Source organism: Pholcus phalangioides, unplaced genomic scaffold, assembly GCF_987345545.1.
Source record: "Pholcus phalangioides strain wild (caught in Gottingen) unplaced genomic scaffold, Ppha-v1.0 ptg000017l_1, whole genome shotgun sequence".
Taxonomy (NCBI): domain Eukaryota; kingdom Metazoa; phylum Arthropoda; class Arachnida; order Araneae; family Pholcidae; genus Pholcus; species Pholcus phalangioides.
In genome coordinates, this window is record NW_028301610.1 from 3260032 (window position 1) to 3282005 (window position 21974).

The 21974-nt window shown below is 38.9% G+C and overlaps 1 protein-coding gene across 2 annotated transcripts in view; it reads left to right on the forward strand.

Annotated features, from left to right (window-relative positions):
- Window positions 1-21974, forward strand: part of LOC149072115 (uncharacterized) — a 102544-nt gene that overhangs the window by 24184 nt on the left and 56386 nt on the right. The window contains exon 2 of one of the 2 annotated variants that reach the window (XM_089246986.1): window positions 14655-16862. In XM_089246986.1, the coding sequence (XP_089103112.1) occupies window positions 14655-16862 (2208 nt within the window). The remainder of the gene's footprint in view (window positions 1-14654; window positions 16863-21974) is intronic. The other variant, XM_089246987.1, reaches the window with a different exon arrangement.

Sequence of the window (21974 nt, forward strand, 5' to 3'; positions counted from 1 at the left end):
TTCACTTCGGTTACCTCATAAAATACACACACACTGTTGAAGAAACATTTTACTTATCTTATCCCAAAATTCCACAATACATTACCACCAGAAATCACTCACAATACTAATTTACCATCCTTTAAAAAATGTGTCAAAAAATACATGTTCTCACTTGATGGTATAGAAAATTTGTTTTAATGATTTTCTGTTGCTCATGTAATTTTTAACTAACGTAGCAGTCTAATGTAATTAAATGCTGCATCTAATTGTTTTTGCTTTGATTCCTGCGACATCGGAAAAATGTATATTTTTAGATGCAGCATGTAGAACTGTTTTTAAATTGCACTCCTCTGTTGCCATGGATTTTATTTTAATTTGAATAATTTGATTTTTTTTAGTTGTGAAAAAATATTCTGTTTCCCATACTAATTTTTACTAGCATCTACCATAATGGGTCATTTTTTGATTGACTCCTTGGTAAATTTTTCTCATATTTTTTTGTACTGTTATATGATAACAATAAATTTGATAATCCACAACCAGTTCACCGTTGTAAACCGTGTATGTGAACCCCGTGTAAAACCTGGTTCAAGACAGCAACATTCAGTGGTTTTTACACAGATACTAAATAAAAACTCCTTGAAGATGCACCTAAAGAAAAAGAATTAAGGCTCAAAATGAAAGAACTACAGGAAAAGATTAAGAACTACAGGAAAAGATTACACATTTTACAATTTGCAGATGATATAAAGCAATTCTCAACGACAAACAACACAATGGGCCTAGAGATTGCCTGCCTTCGTCTATTCCGTTGGAGTATCCAGAACAATCTTCCTATTTCTATCGTCAAGAGTGGCTCTATGCGTCTAGGCAGATCCACCGACCCTGTCTGCTACCAGATGGGCCCTGAAGTTTTGCAATACTTAACCATATGCTCCGATCTGGGTATTTCGTTACCCGGTTCTCCCGACTTCACTGGCCATTATTGTAATATGGTCTGCAGGGCCAATAGAGTCGCATATATGATACGTACGGCGTACAGTAGGTGTCCGATTGTACATATGTCCGACCGATTCTTGAATACTGCTCGCAAGTGTCCACACAAAATCAGACTACTCATTGAGAGCCCTCACAAAGGGCTTTTATTAAACGACTTCCAAGTATTTGTGGAAGATCATACCAACAGAGACTCGAGATACTAGGCGTGAAGGAGGGCTCAAGCTGACCTAATAATGTGCTATAAACTGGTACACAATATGGTATATTTGCCTTCTGATAACTCTTTTTTCGAAATCTTGGACAGACGACCTAACCTCCGCAGACAGTCTTCGATTGAAAATTCCATTGGCCAGAGGCGACAGCTATTTCTATGGCTCTGCCGTTCGGCTAGACCAGTGTTTCCCAAAGTGGGTGATGGAATGGTCCAGGGGGGCGATAGAAGCTACGGATATAGCATAGGATCCTATGGGTTTGCTTGAGTTGGGGGGCGATGAGAGAAAAAGTTTCAGAAGAAGGGGACGATGGAACAAAAAGTTTGGGAAACTATGGGCTAGACTGTGGAACAGCCTCCCACGTGACCTCGTTTCTGCCCCTTATGCTGGATGCGTTTCTTCCTCGGACGATTTTAACTTTACACCTTATATGAAGTGTTTTTCTATTTGATTTATGTTTTCTTATGTTTTTAGTTTTGAATCTTACCAGTGTAAGTGCAATCTTGCCTACTGGGTTGTGTGATAAATAAATAAATAAAATGAAATTACTAAAGAAACAAATGCAGAGAACAAAAACCACGAGAGAATTTCGGAATAAAAGGAAAAAGAAAATTAAGGAAGACTAATTCAAAGGTCAACCAGACCGAACCAGAAGAAAACAAAAACCCAAGAAAAATTGTATCCAAACTTAAACCTACAATACAAAAAAAAAAGTGCAGAAGAAACATATCTTTTGAATCATCATCGGAAAATTAAGATAATATTGATACGAAGGGCCGGTGTATCAAATAAATTTAGACATATCAATTAAAAATAATTATTCTTAACTCCAGGTTCATGTTGCTGTTTCTTGTCACTCTGTCTAGGCGTTTTTTCTTCTTCCTGAAGGTCTCATCCTATGTCGCCAAACACCTTCTAGTGCGCCAAACAGCGTAGTGTTCCCAGTTATCACTTGCAGTTACGGTTGAATTGAGCAGGGAAATTATATCACGAAATAAATTATCTTTATCAATATTGATTAAACATTATGTGATGACGACGTCGATCTAACGACCTTCATGGAACCTGCTGGCACTTCAAGAGAGGGGTCTAACGCAAATTGTCTTTTGTGAGGTGAATTCGGTAAGAACAAAGAACTCTGTTTCAGGTATCGTTTGCGTTATAGGTGGATGCACTCAGAGTGAAGTGACGCAGAGACTGCAGAAAATTTTATTTGGCATTTTTGGTAAGCAGTGTTAGGTTCTAAGCCAGTTTCAACTCTGCTGTTGATGTTATGTATACAATTTTTTAAGAACATTAGATACAAATGTCAATTAAATTTTTAGAAAATGAAAAGTATTCATATCGATTGAAATAATTACTAGCTTTATGTTCGCCTTAGTTGTATATTTTCACAGGAACAGTCAGTTGATTGTCATTTAAGTAATTAAAATAATTAACTTCATAAAAACTACGTAATTCCTTACTTAGTTGACCCCGTTCGGTATCGCCCCAAGGCCGTTCGGTAATGCCCCGACCCTCGGGGCCGAACAGTATAAGTTTTTACAAAAAAAATTATATGAAAATTTCAAGTGTAGTCTAACAAATAATTCAGTAATTAGAGATTTCCGAACTCTCACCCCGCTCTCACCACACACTTTTCAATAAAAAAAAATCGCATAAATGGTACATAAATATTCAGCCTTTGAAGGTAAATACCAACACATCAGGTCTTAATCACAAGTCCCTACTGCGCGCATTATTCTTGTCTTCGATTTATGCGTATCTACAAAAAAACTGACGTTTCATGCAACTTTCAAGCTCGGCAGAATACTATAAATTCACCAAATATTCACTCATAGACATCCCCTTCCCGTTTCCGCGTACGGTATACAGGGTGTTCTGTTAATGGACCGACAAACTCAACTTGTTAGTAGACATCAAGAGGAACAAAAATGGCAATGGTACATGGTGTCGCAAGCGGCGTTGAGAGGGTGCAAATCGCGTAAAACGCATGCAGGCTACGATTCCAGAGGAGACGAAAGGTGGATGTAAATTGATCGCTGAATGCGTTCGTGGGTTCGCTCACCACATCTGGCGTAAGCAGCATCACGAAACGTATACCCTGGGATAGGATCACGATCTGCGAACGACATAGCGCTATTGCGGTAGTAAGCACGTGTAGCAGTTAGTTGGCTGTTTCAATGAGTATCGTGAGGGCTGACTACACGAACGAGGAATACGCAGTGCAGCGAGGCATGTGGTTCATGCGTGTATCAAGAGTGACTGTTTCCAAAAGACTTCATGAGAGAGGGTTGTTTGCAAGAAGACCTGCTGTTTGCGTCCCGCTCACTTCTACGGACAGGAGAATCCGTTTATCATGGTGCAAGAGAACATAGAGTATTATGACTAATTTCTGTTCAGAGAAACCTGAAATGCATTTCGTTTAAAGAATTGGGAGGATTTATAACATTCGAGGGGTTAAAGGATTGTATAAGTTTTAAGTTGAAAATACGGTGAATGCGAACTTTTCGGGCTTTTATCAGAGAGCAGCACTTAAAGTTGAACTTTCGGGGTTTTTTATGATGGCTTCCATGACAAAGTGCCTCCAGGAAAATTGTGATTTACACAAATACAAAGGCCACAACAGGCAAAATACCCAACGAGGTGGCCATAAAAATATGGACATTAAATGTAACCAAAACAAAACAACTCAATATAAAAGCATATACGTATCACAAAAAAAAATAATTAATTTATTATACAAGATTCTTCGAATGACGATGATTACGAGGAAGAAAATTCATCTCTGCCTCCACGGGGACTCGAACCCCGGTCTCTCATTTGCCGGATGAGTGCTCTATCAACCAAGCTATGGAAACAGAATATTTCTCCCTTGGAGCGCATATATATATGTTGAAAGGCTCCATTCGTGGACGGTGGCAGCAATCAACTAATAGCTCGCGAACGACATAGGCCACCAGAAGGCGACATATATATAGAAATTTCTTCACTTGTTTAGATTAGATTCGATTTTGGGTTTATTGGTGCAAGGACCAATAAGGTCAAAATGCACCAAAACAAATGATTAATTAAAAACAAGATAAACCCCATACTTGTCAAGTCCAGAAAGTAAAACTATGGTAAAACAATGACATGGAATGTAAATTACTATAATTTGCTGCAAAAACCAATGGCTTTGATGAATTTCAAAATGCGAGATGCATCGCAATGGTCAGATAAAATGTCACGAAGCGAGAGATAATTCTGACCAAAAGTGGTCGTAAAATGATGGCGATGGTGCAAACAAGTAAAAGTATGAGCAATGGTCAATGGACTTTGACAATATGGGCACTCTGGTTGACTCTCTCGTAATAATAAATATGAATGTGTGAGGCGACTGTGTCCTATGTGTAACCGGGCAAACAGAACTTCCTCCTTTCGGTTAGTCCTGCAGCTCGAACGCCAATGGCCAATAATAGGCTTGATGGCATGTAATTTGTTATTAATTTGATTGTTCCAATGATCCTGCCAGCGGCAATGCATCACTTCCCGGAGGATTGAGAAGTGGTCACTGACTGGTACCAAAAGACTATTACCAATGTTGGTTTTTGTTCGAGCTGCGGTGTCTGCTTTTTCGTTGCCCGGTATTCCAATATGACCTGGTACCCAGTAAAATTTTACTGAGGTACCGTGATGGATGAGGTAATGTAATTCATGAAAAATGCCATGAATAAATGGATGAATGTGAAAAGTAAAAGAACACAGTGCTTGCAATGCGCTGAGAGAGTCGATGTAAATGATGCATCGTCGGTAGCGTTTGCGTCTTATATGACGTAGAGCCTGAAGGATTGCGTACAGTTCTGCCGAATAAATAGAAAATGTGTTGGGAAGTTTGAAAGATGTCTCCTCACAGCAGATGTAGACACAACCGACATGCCCAGTAGGGTGGAACGAAAAAAAAATTTTGAAATTGCCATTGTAATAGAATTTAAAATATGCCTTTATGAGAGGAAATGCCATTCCTAATTTTTTCCCCAAAATTCAAACTTCTTGAGGTTCCTCATCACCCCTGAAGTTTTACGCACGTGTAGAATTCTGTAACATGACACCTTGGAGGAGGCTTTCCTATTCCCCTGAACACGTGATTCATTCACTGACCTCAATGTTTTTCCCTTGTTTTCAGTATTCATTTAGTTTTCAATTCAGTTTTCAATCTTACCCCTTAACTGAGGGGGTGTATAGCAGTCACGATGATGACCAGAAGCTTTTATTGTTGTGACATTTTAGGAAATCCTAAAGAGTGGGATTCTCGGATCTCGCCCACCTATGGCGGTGTTATGCTTTGTTATTTGCTAACTTAACGCAATATGAAGGCACAAAAATCAAGAAAACATCCAGTTATTGCAGACATTCTTGAAATTATCGTGCCAAAGATAGAAAATATTTGGAAAATTACTTCAATTCCTACGGTTTCTCACCATTGGATTACAAAATTTTCAAAGACTTTTACTGTAAATACAAGAATCTTTAGAAAAATATGAAAGCAAGGAAAGATTCTCAAACTTTCAAGTTGAACTTGAAATCTTTTCAGTGCGAAGCACGGAAATTTTTTGACATTGCAGCATGCAAATGTGATTTTGAAGACTTTGTGTGACAAGTTGAGAAAGGTCCCAAATTTAAAGCGAGATTTCTTGCAAGATCAAAGAAGTACACGCAAGATGGCCATTGGTCGAGTAGATGTCCTAACAACGAAAAAATTTAAAAACAATGAACAAAGGAAAATGAAAATGGTATCCCGTTTGAAGTCATCTTAAGAAGAAGAAGAAAAGGGCGGAAACTAGTTCATCAACTACTGAAAACTCATCTATATCCAACGATTATGAGGAAAGTGATCTATATGAGCCAAAACACAGTTTAAAGTTGAAGTTAGCATTTCCATCTACTAGTACTGAAGCTGGTCCATCAATCGGTGCCGAAGCAAGTACTTCATTTGCTTTTGAACTCCAAGAAGCAGTAGAGCAAGGGATATAAAGTCATCAATCCTAGACTTTTTGAAGCAAGATTTTGATACGAAGGAATTGATGGCGATCGGATGCGACGGGACTGTTACCAATACTGGTTATAAAAATGGTGTTATCAAATTAATAGAGAAAAAAATAGGCCATCCCTTGCAATGGCTTATTTGTCTTTTTCACTTTAATGAGTTACCTCTAAGGCATCTTGTGAAGCATCTAGATCAGTGATTCCCAAAGTGGGCGTTAACGCCCCCTGGGGGCGATGGAATGTTCCAGGGGGGCGGTAGAAGCTACGGGTGTAACATGGGATCCTATGGGTTAGCTTGTGATGGGGGCGATGGGAGAAAAAAACTTCTACGTCCACACAGAGAATTTATTGCTCTCATTACTCTCAGATGAGAATCTCATTTACAAGAAACTGGGAATCAAGAGAATTCTGAAAGTTAGAAATGAGGGATTGCCAGAAGCAGAAATCCGTACATTCCATGTTCCGAAAATAAACTTTCCTGCTAAACACTATTCGGAACTATGTGCATGGGATCAAGTGCGAGTGACTGAACCACCTATTATAAAAAATCAGGAAATGGACCCACAAAAATGATCTGAACCTGCTTTTCCATCTATACCGAATTTTTCGTGTCACACACGAGCAGTTGAACGGTGCGTACGACTCGTAACTGAAGCATCTCTTGCTGTATCAACAACCGAGAGTCGTGAAGGCTTCATTCAAGCCAGAATAAAATAAAGGAGAACTCTTCCATCGTTTGAAAAAAAGTTGACTATTTTGCAAAAGTTAAAATGTAATAACAGTGGAAGCAATAGAGCCATTCTCCTGACACCTATATCGTCAAACTATGTTTTTTTGTTTTTATAATTTGGAACATGGCTATAGTTTTGTCCCCCCCCCCCCCCACCAAAAAAAAGGGTTTATTTTCATCTCCCTCTATCAATCCTTATATTCGGAGTGCTCGACAAAATTCTCCTTTCAACTGCTATGACAGCTGCAAATAAGCAAATATGCTTGTCGGTTATAACATATATGGAACTCTTTTATATGGATAACTTTTGTGAGTATTTATTTCTCTGGGAACCCAGAGAAATATAAATATATATATATATATATATATATATATTTTTTTTTTTTTTTTTTTTTTTTTTTCAGTTTTGCCCCATGTACTGAATAACTTTTAAATTAACTGTTTTTCTTTTGTTAGCGAATGCTTTTTAAAAATCACCAACTTCGTTTATGTTTAAAAAGATTTTTATAATGTGTACTTAGAAAAGTCTTTTTGCTCGACCTTTAGGGTCTGTGAGGCACCTCAAAATATTAAAATATATTCCTAGATTTTGGTATAACTTCTTAAAACATTGAAAGGCATCTTTTGAATACTAAAGCAACATCAATTTCTAAAAAAAGTGAAAAAAAACCCTTTTTCGTTCCACCCTAATGCCCAGGGCTCTTGGAGCCGTCGGTATATATGGGGAAGTACCTGTTGTACCTACCCCTGTGCCTAAAGAATATCTGTCGATATATGACATCTGCTGTGGTGGCTCTAGGGTATGATAACAATAAAAGAGAGACATCTGGCAGAGACTGCTCCCATGGTGCCAGTTGCCAAGCAACTGGGGCCACACGATTGATGTCTATATATTGTTTATAATGTTTCTAATTACATTTTTAATTGGGTTGCTTTATTTTTGAAATATATGACATCCATATTTGTTATGGGCATCTTTTTCTCAGCCACCTCGCTGGGCATTTTGCCTGTTGTGGTGTTGTATTTGTATTGTATTTGTATAATTGTATTTCTTCTACAAGTGCCCTCATACGAAGACCGTAAGATGGAACACATGAAGGGCGAGCAGCAAAAAGTCTATGAAAAGAAGGATTAAAAATGACACGATGAAATGGATGTTCTGGAAAAGACTTCATTTTGATATAATATTTCAAGGAAAATTGCTGGCGTCTTGATGTCAGTGATGGCTCGTTGCAATTCGACGTACAGGCTCTCCATTGGACACGTCCGGAAAGCTCCAGAGCAAATCCGGAGGGCGAGATGGTGGACTGGGTCAAGCACACTCAGATAGCTCCGAGGTGCTGACCCGTATACAATAGTCGCTGTTGGAGCTGTAGTCGAGCTTCGATCTTATTAGAGCTTTGTACAAGTGGAGGAGCGACTTACGGTCTGCTCCCCACAATGTAGAAGAGATTACCTTTAAGAGGTTCGTCGTCTTCATGCAACGAGCTCTTAGCTGGGCAATGTGAGGTTTCAAAGTGAGTTTCTTGTCGAACGTGATACCAAGGAATATTGTGTTCTCTACAATAGGTATTTGACTACTGTTTAGAAACAATTGTGGGTCATCATGAAGGTCTTGACGTCGACAAAAGTGCACAGCGAAAGTCTTGTCGGCGGAGAAAGAGAAGCCATTATCATGAGCCCACTTGCTGATCTTGTTAAGAGATATTTGTAATTGTCTCTCGGGTGTCCTCATATTCACTGATTGATATGATATCAACAGATTATCCACATAAAGTGCGCCAGTAACAGACAACGGGAGTTGATTCAACACCCCGTTGAGTCTTAAAATAAACAGTGTGTAACACTTAAAATACTATCTTGAGGTACACCTTGTTCTTGAATTTGGGGAGCTGATAAAATGTGCTTCCGATCCGTACCTGGAAGATGCGGCGAGCCAGAAAGTTCTTAATAAAAATGGGCAAGTTGCCCCGCAAGCCGCAGTTATAAAGGTCGGAAAGAATTCCATGCCTCCAAGTACGGTCGTAGCCCTTTTCTATGTCAAAAAATATGGCTATCAAAAATATGTCAAAAAATATGCTCCCTCTTTAAGAATGCTTGTCTGATTGAAGTCTCAAGGCGTAAAAGATTGCATGTTGTTGACCTGAACCATCTAAAGCCGCTTTGATGTTTCGATAAAATATTGTTAACCTCAAGGTAGTGCATAAGGCGATAGTTGACCATGCGTTCCATGAGCTTACATAAATAACTGGTCAAAGCAATAGGTCTGTAACTGTTTGGTTGTTGAGAATTTTCGCCAGGCTTCGGGAATGCAAGAACTATGACTGCTCGCCAGGTGTCAGGAAATGAATTACTACTTCACCAAACACCAACTCAGGCCATATCGCTATATTGCAGTTTACTGCCATTAATGAGATGGGTTGGGAATGAAGGCGCTGTCTGTCGGTGGTCGCCTCGAGTTCGTTATGGTAAATATCCTCCCTCGGGTTCGAACCCGGGACCGTTGCAGCAACCTTCACGGTGGTAGGCGAGCATCTTACCACCACGCCACTCGGGCGTCAGGAAATGAATTACTGTCCAAGATCCGATTAAACAATATGAGTAAATGCGACAGTGATTCAGATGAGAGATGCCGAATCATGGAATAATGAATGGCATCGGGCCCTACAGCTGAGTCAGGACTTCGCTGCAAGACCGTCGTCAGTTCATGAAAAGTCAACAGTGAATTGTATCCCTCCGATGTAAAAGGCCGGAAGGTGTACGATGTACGTTCGGCCGATGATTTAATGGGATGAAACGATGGGGGATAGTTCGCATCACTGGAGACAGCGGCGAAATGGGCGGCGATGGTGTCCGCAATATCCCTCACATCGCTGATGATAGTGCCATTAGTGTTTAAAATGGTGATCGGGTGAGACTGATAATGACCATTTATTTTTCGGATCCGGTCCCAAATGACTTTAGATGAAGTTGATGAATTTATTCCCGTGGTAAACTTTTGCCAGGAATCACGTTGAGCCTGGCGCCTGGTTCTTCTCGCTATAGCCTTTGCTTTTAAAAATGCCAACTGCCAACTTGTTTTCATGGGTAGAATACCGCCGGAACCTACTTCATGCTTTCTTTTGTGCTTTAATCGTGAGACTACATTCGTGATTCCACCAAGGTTTAGGAAATTTAGGAAGTTTCGAGGAGACTTTGGGTATTGTTTCATTGGCTGTTGAGATCATACAACTGGTCACAAGGTCGACATCGGGTTGTAAAACCATATCCTCCGTGATTTCTGCCTTGACCGTGAAGTCAGCCCATCGGGCGGCCACAAGCTTCCACCAAGGAGGTCCCTCAGGTACGCTATGGTGTCAATCAAGGCACTTAACCACTAGAGGGAAATGATTGCTCCCGTGGAGGTCCGGATCAAACGACCAGGACCAGTTGGGCAAGAGTGTAGGTGAACATAGCAATAGATCTATTGCATTGCAGTGAAACTATTGTTTGGGGCATGGAAATGAGTGAAACTGCCATCATTCATGATGGCGAGGTCCATGTCGTCTAACAGACGTTCAACCATTTCCCCACGAGAGGTGTTGCTGTTAGAACCCCATATCATGTTATGAGCATTGAAGTCTCCGAGAAGAAAAAATGGTGGAGGTCATTAATCAATCAGATCTTCTAGATCTCTCTGTAAGATGGTGTCATTTGGTGGCAAATAAATGGAACATATGGTAATTCTTAGGCCTGTAGAAATTTCCACCGCGATGGCTTGCAGGTTCGTGCGCAACGTTAGAACGCGCGACGACACGGAACCAGCAGAGCAACACCGCGGCAAGCTCTACTCCCGTCATCGTAGTTAATACGGAAAAGGGAGTGTCGCCTGATATTCCATGTCTCCGAGGGCTTCATAAAAGTTTCCTGGAGTGCCACGCAAACAGGATGATAGCGATTGATCAAATCCTTGAGATCTTCGTAATTGGATCTAAGACCACGAATGTTCCATTGAATAATGTTGGCCATAAATTTCAAATAGATCTAGACGGTTCAAGGTCTTTGAACTTATTTCGGTCTAATTTCTGGCGAGTACCACCGGATTCTGACGGATTATCGAGAACCATGTCACCAATTGATTTATCATCAAGCAGTGACATGTTTTGTAATGTAGGCTTCTTCTTTGCTCTCTGAATGGCTTTTCTTGAATATCCGGTCTTGAATAGTTTCATTTTAGATTTATTTCCAGTATTGATTTTTGGCTTAGTACCTGTAGTTACTTCGAATGTGTTCGCTGTTGCTTTTCCCGCTTCTTCGGAGGTGGTGGACTCCTTCTGTAATCCAGCAGAGCAACAGCAGCCACAACTATTACATGGTTGGTTGGATGTTTGAGTTGATGTATCAGCTATGGGTTCGGTCTGAGTTGTTACAGATGCTTTGGTGACATTGTTAGTCTTATTAGCTGTCGATGGATTTGTTACCATATTAGAGTATGATCTACTAGCTATTGGAGTTTGGTTAGAGATTATACGACGGCGTGCTTCAATATATGAGATGTTATTGAGAACCTTGATCTTCTGGATCTCTTTTTCTTCATTCCATTTGGACATTTCCTGTCAAATGCGGGTTGGTTGTCACCGCAATTGACGCACTTGAATGGTGAATTAGTGCAGCTGTCCGAAATGTGATCCCTCTCGCCGCACTTTGCGCAGATGGGTTGACTACGGCACGCCATTCGTGAGTGACCGAATTTTTGGCAGTTGAAACATCTTACAGGGTTAGGTATGTATGACCGGATATGGAGGTTATAGTAACCGACTTTGACATCTTTCGGCAATGTTGTGATGAAAATGTCAGGATTATATTACGTGATGGAGCTAGATTGCCATCTTTGCGACCCATGATATGTTTGGCAGATGTTACGTTTTGAGACGCTAGCTCCTGGGTTAGTTCATCTTCATCCATGTTAATTAAGTTAGGGTCTGAGATGACGCCACGTGAATAATTCAGCGTATTGTTGATTTTGACTGTTATTGGAATGTCCCCGAGAGATGTGAGCTTTTGAATGAGTTCGGCTTGTTTGGATGTGTTAGTTTCGACGAGAAGGTCTCCTAAACGAAGAGCCTTCACTGATTTCAAAGCTCCAACTGCGCCAGAGAGTTTTATCAATCAAGAATGGTGATACTTTTGACAGCTGTTTATTGGTATTAGAGCTATGCAAGAAGAATGAGACAGAAGACAGATTTGAAAAAGCGGTTTCTGTGACAATTGTTTCACTTAGAGTAGTTCTTTGACGTTTTGGTGCATTTTTTGTTTTTCCCATATTTAAATGGGTATTTTTCCACTCCCACCTACCATGGAGCCCTACAAGGGGACGTGCACACGTAACCAATGAAGGTTAGTAGCAACGCCACGTCAAGTGAGAGCTATACACCACCGAAACAGGTGAACAGACGCGTTCAAGATCCAAGATCGTCGTGAAGCAGCACCAACAAACCTCAGCGACGTTCGGCAGGCCCGGCCCCTCTACCTGCCCAGTAGTGTAACCCCTTCAGCTACCAAGGCGACCAGAGCCGATTGACCTGAACGGGGCTAATCCAAGCCTCCCGTTTCGGCTGAATCCGAGGCGAAAGCTAGCGCATCAGGCTAACCAAGATCCCCATCTCCAGTCTTACGGGTCACCACGCACGGCAAACACGCAGGTAGACAGCGTCCCGGATGGGGCATACACTAGAAGCAATGTCCCGTCTGGGAGGACCCCTCCCCGCCTGAGCGGGGCCCACAATGAGGGGTTGGACACAAAAGACAAAAACATGTACAGGACAAAACGAGACGCAAGATATGTAGAAATAAACATGTAATCTGTACTGCAAGATATGTAGAAATAAACATGTAATCTGTACTGCAAGATATGTAGAAATAAACATGTAATCTGTACTGCAAAATATGTAGAAATAAACATGTAATCTGTACTGCAAAATATGTAGAAATAAACATGTAATCTGTACTGCAACATATCTAGAAATAAACATGTAATCTGTACTGCAACATATGTAGAAATAAACATGTAATCTGTACTGCAACATATGTAGAAATAAACATGTAATCTGAGCTATTGAAGGTGAAATATATGAGCACAAATAAGCGAAGACAATGACGTGTGATAGATTTGTCGTTACACAGAGTGCATCACGAAGAGACCTATCACATTACACCCCGTCCTCACTTGTTAATACAAGAGTCCTCGAAAGACTGGTTATTTTTGGAGATGATGATTACAAGGAAGAAAATTCATCTCTGCCCCCACGGGGACTCTTAATACCATATATTACTGCCCATAAAAAAAGCTTATGGTTGTCATGATTCTAAATATGGATGTCTTCTCGATTTATCGTACTTCTCTTTAAACGTTTCAATTGTCTTAGAATGCACAATCCCGGAGGTAAACTATTCCATTTATTAACAAACCTGTTAGAGAAAAATTCCCTGCGACACCACAACCTGAATTTGTCCCTTGCTAAACGATACTGGTGTCCCCTTGTCGAAGCAGCTGATTGACGGTGTATTAATAACACATGTGGTCCATCCCGTTGAAAATTTTAAACACTGATCATATCCCGCCGACAACTGAGTTCCTCCAATATAAACATATTGATAAATCAAGTCCTTCTTCATAGCTCAAGCCTTATGCACCAACAAGAACACGCGTAGCTCTTTTCTGCACCCCCTCAACCAAATCAACGTCTCTGAGTAGATTATGGTCTCTAAAAATTTACGGCATACTCCAGTCCAGGACGAACTAAGCTTCAGAAATTGGAAGAATGACTTTAGAAGATTTATCACATAAAATTTAGGAATAAAATTCAGGAAAAAAATTGTATGACGAGATGAATATATCCTGCATCATCTTGGCTGAAAAAATTTGAACCAAGTGAATTACTTCGTCACACAAAAAAATTGAAAAAATAAAAATTTGATGACATTTATGTTTTTCGTGCATTTTTTTAAAGTATCAAAAATGCAAAAACATCTTGAAAATGCCAAAAAATGAATGCTCAGGTCTGAAAGGGCAAAACAATGAATAAATATTAATTGTTTAACCTCTTCGCTCCACCTCATTTTTAACTGTTTTAAATGGTATTTAACTATTCTTTTTTCAAGTTAAGACCTGAGGAACACATACGTGTACCTAAGTCAAATGGTCCTAGTAAAGACATTGACCTTAATTAATTAATCGATTTAAAAAACTCTTTTTTAAAGGGCATTTTAACATACAATAAACACAAATCAATCAATTATTGACTATTTTTTAAGTCGGTTTTGGCTCAGGTATTAAGAGGTTTTGTGATTAATCTTTATCAGATTGTTTGTGACTAAAAGGTTACATTATATTTAGAGACATAGATTGCTTTTTCTCAGCCCAAGATATCAAGGAAACATTTTATTTTCTGGATATGCTGAAGTAAACGCCACAGTGCGTGAAATAAGGAAGGCAGGGTCGTGTAGTGGTGTAGATGGTAGCATGCTTGTCCGGTATGCAAGAGGGCCTGGGTTCGTGTCCCGGCGGAGACCATATGACTTTTCTTTCCGAGTTCACCTCAGCATAATACCAAGAAAATAAAATGTTTCCGTTTCCATTACATTATATTGTTTGCACATGTATGTGTGCATATTATTGCTTGCAAATTAATCAATCTGATAAATCTTTATTTATATCATTATATTAGGTTTGCTAGGATCTTCAGAGGTTCCAGTAAATGAATCAGAAACGAAATATCCACCATGCCCTGGAGAATGTGTTCATGCCATCACTTCAGTTCTGTGCAGCAAAGTGATTGATGGACTTTATTGTGGAGCTTCATATTTACGTTGTTGTGTCGCTTCTGATTTCAGTTTTGGAACCATTGTAGAGACTTCTGCTCCTTTGAATGATGAGGAGGAAGACCATCCCACACACATTCATGAAACAGATTATGTTGACACACACACACACATTTTCATTGTTACACCCACACACACAACTGAATCTGATAATAAATTGACCACTGTTGCGGCAGAAAAACAAACTGAAGCCCCAGAAAACAATAGCACTATTGCACCTGTCGAAGGAAACTCAAAAAAAGAAAAACCTTGCTCTGGTATATGTGTCGAATCTGCATTTGTTCGTTATTGCGGAACTCTTATTAAAGAAGGCATTTGTGATGAAGGTTTTGGCTGTTGTGCGACAAATACAAAAAATCAACCACAGTCTTCAAGCGTTTTGCCTTCTACTTTAGCATTCAACAAAACCGCAGCATCAAATATATATGCCCAAGCTTCTCCATCAAACAAAGTGGGGACACACACATTGGTTCCACCAGAGAAAATTCATACAAGTACCACACACACTGCAGTTGCGACAGAGGTAACATTAAGCACAACACCATCTGGACCTCCATGTCCAGGGTCATGCGTTGCACCCTTGTTTAGTCTTCTTTGTGACATAGTGAAAGATGAATATCACTGTCCAAACGAAGGTCGCTGTTGTGTTCCCGAAGATGATCACACAACAACTACTGAGCCTCCTGTTGTTGAATGCCCTGGTGCATGTATTCCAGCATTTTTGAGTGGGATGTGTACCAAACCCGCAGAGCTTCTGATTCACACAGATTGTGATGAAAACTTCATTTGTTGCCATCAGCCTATTCATAACACCGGAACTCCTAGTCTAGTTTTTGAATTACAAAATTCTGCATCTGTCTCTGCAGAAAAAGAACATGCTTTACATAAAAGACCTCCAAACCTTCCTCACTTAACACGTCCTCTGCTGCAATCCCATCCATCCTTAATGACACCTCATGGACCACCATATAATCCCTCACACAATGGTCCAACACTCATTCCAATTCCACGCCCACCCTTAAAAGCAGGGGCAACAACTCACCATGCTAGTGTTCATCCTCCCCATTTGGCAAAGCCTGGTATGGGGATGATGCATAGTCACTATGAACACAAAAATGAGGTAGTCGCACACACAGGAAATCCATACATTCCAGTCATTGTACCCACAGATAAAATAATTAAAGTAGGAAGGCCCTCACTTACACAAGCAGGGGAGTCTGAAACACACACAGAATTCAACTTGAAAAGGCCTAACTTTTTCCCTTCATCAAACTTCAATCGGGAAACACAACACATGGTTTTACACCCATACACTCAGAGACCTACAAATGCAGAAAAAGAGTTTGCTGCACCGACTTCTGACTTGCCTGGCAAAGAAAACGAGAATATTATGCATCAAAGTAATCATTTGTTATTGCCGAACCGCGGAAATGAACATCCTACAAAACATTTGTCGCAGGTAAATACACACACTCAATTTTCCCAACCACATCAAAAAAAAAATATCCAAATTCCCATTTCTGCACCTGAAATTACTCCTGAAGAAACCGCACAAGGCGAAAAAACCAAATTGCATGGTTCAAAAGTAACACACACACCTACTCAAAATGTCGCATCAAACAGTCCATCCATTTTTCATGAGAATTCCCAAAAATCCGAAATCTCACCGCTGAAAATGAAAGAACAGTCACACACATTTATACCAGTGTTAACAAACGAACCTAGTGATAAGGATGCTTCAGATTCTGTTTCTTTTATATCAGAAGCAGTTACTCCAGAAAAAATGCCGGTCAGACCAATTGAGAGACCATCTTCAATTGATTCGCCGATTTGTCCAGGGCCTTGTATTGCATCATTTCTCCGATTCACGTGTTTCAGTAACCATGCTGTGTATAATGGCTTTACATGTACAAAGGCTGGGACAATGTGCTGTGCACCGGTTGAAGACATCGAAAGATATGAGAAGACGATAAAAACATCTCTCTCTGACCCAACATTTTCCATGAACAAGAAACCTGATGAAACCATAGTTCCACACACATCAAGTACTAAAAGTATACATTTTCCTTTTACATTATATATGCATATTAAATAACCTACTACAAAATCTTGATATAATGATACCTTGTGGAACATAAAAAGTTGTTGTATCGAGATGCAGTACTATCATCTCACGCCATCAAATTCATGCAGCTGACATCTCTCCTAAATTTACATCGTTAGTATCTTGTACTCTCGTTAGTATCATCATTTAATACTTGTACGTACAGAAAATGCACGTACAAGTATTTATTGAAAGAAAAATATTATAATTAATTGATAAAATTCAACAAGGTATCTCACTCCCTCAAAGAGGTTTACTGCGTCACGCTTTTGTATATTGCTTAGTAAGTAGCTTCAAACCCTTTCAGCGTGTGAAATACCGATGTTACTAGACGCCCTCAAAAAAACAAAAGCTATACGGAAGTGGTTTAAAAATAAATTGGAAGACAATTTTTTGAGTAAAATGTAATAAAATATCCGGGTTAGTTGGTTTCAAATTATTTTCAAAAAATATTGTTATTGAGGGATTTATCATAGTAAAGGATATTGTTGTATCTAGAGGAGTTCGAAACTAGATTAAAGGTAAATTCAAATGAGATTTTAAAAAAAATATCATCTGAATAATATCATTGAAAATGGCATATCAAAATCAAAACTTATATCGCCTAAAATTGAAGAAAGAATGTCAAACCCAAAAAAATATATTACAAGGTGGCTAATGGAAATATATGTATGCCCATAACGACTTAAGTCAATTATAAATATAGAAACACAAAATTAAAGAAATAACAATGAAGGAATAAACGAAATTCGAGAAACTAACAAAAAAAAAAAGATACATAGCCTCCATAACAAATATGGGTGTCATCAAAATTAGCCTTCTACGGTTCTACCCAATAAAAATGCATTTAAAAAAAGCAGACGCTAATTGGCACTATAGTTATGGGAGCTGACTTTGAGATATAACTAAAATGTACGCAACATTTGATTGAGTAACAATTATTTATTTACAATATTAACAAAAGTAAAATGAAACGGGGTTTATAGTAGCGGAGGGACATGTGCATAGATGCGACGGACAAATGTCTTGGTCTTATTATTCAGGGCTCTATGCTGCCAAGGCTAATCCCTGAAGACGGATACAGATACAGATAGATTAACGTCCTCTATGCCTGCTTAGGGCTCTAGGACAGCTTTAGTTCAAAACGTCAGAGTGCAATCTTGTATAAAAACATTTGCGAAGATGAAAAGGAACAACAGAACTGTGGGGAACAAAGTACAATGAAGAAACAGTCTTAGCAAAAAAAAAACAACAAAACAAACTGGTAGATGATGCAAAGAGAAAAAAAAAAAAAACCACAAAAATCTCAGCTCCTAGAAAAATGAAAGCAGCCAATGTTAAAAACGGTTACATTTCCCATGAAAATTTCAAATTCCTTGATCAAAGTGCTCGGAGTCACTTCAATGAGTGTGTGCCAGTCAGATATCTGATTATTACCAAGGCCTACATTCTGCAGAAAGCATTCCCTAAAAATTGACCATTTGGGACACGTAAATAAGAAATGATTGTTAGATTCACAATTGTTGCCACAGATACAGTTAGGTGAACTTATTTGATGAATTCTGTGAAGGTAACCATTGGTAGGTGCTCTGTTGGTCATGAGACGATAAAAGAGTGATTCAAACTTGCGGCTAGTAAAATAGGGCGAAAATTTTTTAACAGCATCGAAGAAACGATCTGCAACTGGATAAAGGGGTTGATTACAAAAATATTGATGAATTGATGATTGCCAATTTTTGTGTGAAAGATTAATCACATCCTCGAAGTAAGCATATGTAGGGAAAACTGGATTTTCGGAATCAACTGCTGTACGTGCTAGATGATCTGCAAGCTCATTGTAGAAGACACCCTTGTGGCCTGGACACCAAACTAATGAGATTCTTGTCGCCCGCAATGATGCTAAATATAAGGCATAAAAAGTTGCTAAAACCACGGAATGTGATTTTGGGTTGATGTCGGAGATTGCTTGAATAGCTGATTTGCTGTCGGATAAAATTATGTAGTTTTCATTACTGACAATGAATTTTAGTGCTGCGATCATTATTGCAACACATTCTCCAGTGAAGACAGATGAGCAATCATGGAGCGCTGCTTGAAATGAATTACGAGTTTTTGCACAGAAAATTCCAATAGAGGTATGAGCTCCTTTTGAGGCATCTGTAGCTATAATAGTAGAACAAGACCAGAATTTTTGTGCATGTTCATAAAATAGTTGCTTTGTGAGGAGATCATTTGATGATGTTTGAAATGGAAGAGAACTGGTTGTGAAATCAATATTGGTGATAAGCTAAGGAGGATTCGCAAAAAACAGAGGTTGAAGAGGAATAAGTAAATTGTTGTCCTTGATGAATTGAATAATAGAAGGATCCAAAATTTTAGTATGTGAGCCTTGACGGTCAAAACTGAAATTAGAACAGATATGTTTGACCACAGAGCTGTAATGGGAAGCTCTTGCTTTGATAATATGATTAGTAGCATTTTTTAACAAAAACAGTGAAAATGGAGGTTTTCCACAGATGCTGAGTAACAGAGGAATCGGTGTTGAGATTGGAAGACCAGTAGCAATGCGAAGAGATTGGTGATAGATAGCAGAACACTTTTGAATATTTTTCTTGGAGCTATTATGCCACAAGAATGAACTGTAATTCATGAAGCTTGAAGTAATGTTAGAACAGATAGCCAAAAGTTTATGCCCTTTAGCTCCACGAAGCCTGCCTGCAATCAACTTCATGATATTACAAATGTTAATGGCTTTTTTGGAAATGTGATTGATCTGGGGGCTCCAACTCAGCTTTTGATCCCAAATAACTCCAAGAATCTTGATATTTTCCTCGTAATTTATCTGAGTACCGTTGATTTGGATATTTGGGAGAAAAGGAATATTTTTTTTTGTAAAAATGCTGTAACTGCATTTCTCAGTAGACAGAACAAATCCCCACTGATCCATCCAGTTTGAAACAAGGTTTAAGGCAGAATTCAATTCATCTGTAACAACATTCAAGTCTGATTTACTGATCCAAAGAAAAATGTCATCAGCATAAATGAAGGGATGAATAGAGTTGGGAAGGTGAGAAAGAATGTCAGAAATATAAATATTAAATAGCCATGGAGAAGTAACACATCCTTGAGGCAATCCCCTTTTTAAGTCAATCCAATCTGACTGATGGTTTCTCCAACTATGATGCATCTTCTGTCCATCAAAAAATTCTCCATCCATTTAACGAAAGTACCATGAAACCCAAAAGATTTGAGCTTGTATAAAAGAGCAGAATAGATGACAGAGTCATAGGCGCCTTTAATATCAAGAGAAACAATGACGCCAAATTCTTTGAGCCTGAAAGTATTAGAAATAAAGCATTTTAAGTCATTAAGAAGGTTTTGAGATCCAGAACGTGGTTTAAAGGCATAAATGTTCGCTGGGAAGAGTTTGTATTTTAATGAGATCCAGTTGAGTCTGTACAGAATTATTCGTTCCAAAATCTTCAGTTTTACGTTTGTTAATGTCAGTGGACGATAAGACTTAGGACAACTTGGGTTTTTATTAGGTTTGAGTAAAAAAATTACTTTTCCATACTTCCAATCCACTGGAATAGTTCCAGAGAGCCAAATTTTGTTGTATTCAGCACACAAGAGATGAATTTGATAGTCAGGAATTAAAGAGTATGATTTAGCGTTGATACCATCAGGACCTGGCGATGTGTTTGGAGTACGACGAATTGCAGATTTGAGCTCTCCAATGGTAATCGGAACATTCATCAAACTAGAGAAGTCTTGATGGGGGCCACTGAAACAGTCAAAGACCTTGTGAGTGTAATTATTTATAAGAGATGACTGGAGAAGATTTAGCTGATCCATAGGGTCCACCACTTCTAAATTGTTGACCTGGAACACAAGATGACGATCCACTTGGAGTTTAGACTGGATGAGTTTGAGTTTTCTAAGAATTGTAAAAATCTTAGGATAAGTGGCATGAATAAAAATATTTTCTGACATAAATTCCCTTTTTCGGAGGTTGAGCTCCTTCTTGAATTTTGCATTATTTTTCTTAAAGATGATCCAACACGGAGGACAAGGGCATCTCAGATATTGTCTGAATGACCTTTTCTTGCAGATGAGCAATGATCTTAAGGATGAATCAAAATACTCATTATACTGGTGAGGATCTGATTGTACCTTTTTTGTAGTTGATATGCAGGATTTTTCTACATGATCAGAAAAAGAGCAAGTATTGTCAAATGATGTCAACTTTTCCTTGAAGAAATCCCAGTTTGTGATGGCTATTTTGCGAGAAAATTTATTTACCCGAAGATTGATGTCGAGACAAATAGGCAGATGATCACTGTCGTAAAGGGAGTCACTGCTGTACCAGTTAATTTTACCCATTAAGTTTGAAGAACAAAAACATAAATCTATTGTGTCAGACGAATTGCTTGAGAAATGAGTAGCACACTTGGGTTGGATCAGACAAACTGGGTTTTGATGAAGCCACAAAAAAAGATTTCTGCCAGCTGTGTCTGTCCGAGGACTGTTCCAAGAAGAATGGGACGAATTAAAATCACCAACAATGATGAATGGAGATGAGATTTTAGAAAGAATGGTATTCATGACTGTAGGGATTTCGGAAGCGTCAGCCAAATAGGTGTTTGCTATATGAATGTACTTGTTATGGAAATGAATCTTGATAATGATTACTTCAACGCCTTGAAGACAGAATTTATGTAGAGCGAACAGCAGTGAGAACACCACCTCTGCCTGAGCTGTTGTCTCGGTCACATCTGTATATTATAAAGTTTGGTAAGTGGAAACGGTCATTACATGTAAGGAATGTCTCCTGGAGACAAAGTACATCATAATCTTTTTGAAAACGAAGAAGGTGTAATCTCCTGTTATTGATGCTGCGCAAGTTCCATTGAAGCACCTTCAATGATGTAAACATACAGAAAATTGAATAATCTTGACTAAAGTAGAAAGAACAAAATTTTGAAAACCATGAATAGCTTATTCAATGAAGTAAAATTGAAAATGAACATATCTGCAAATCTAGCAGTTGAACACAAAAACA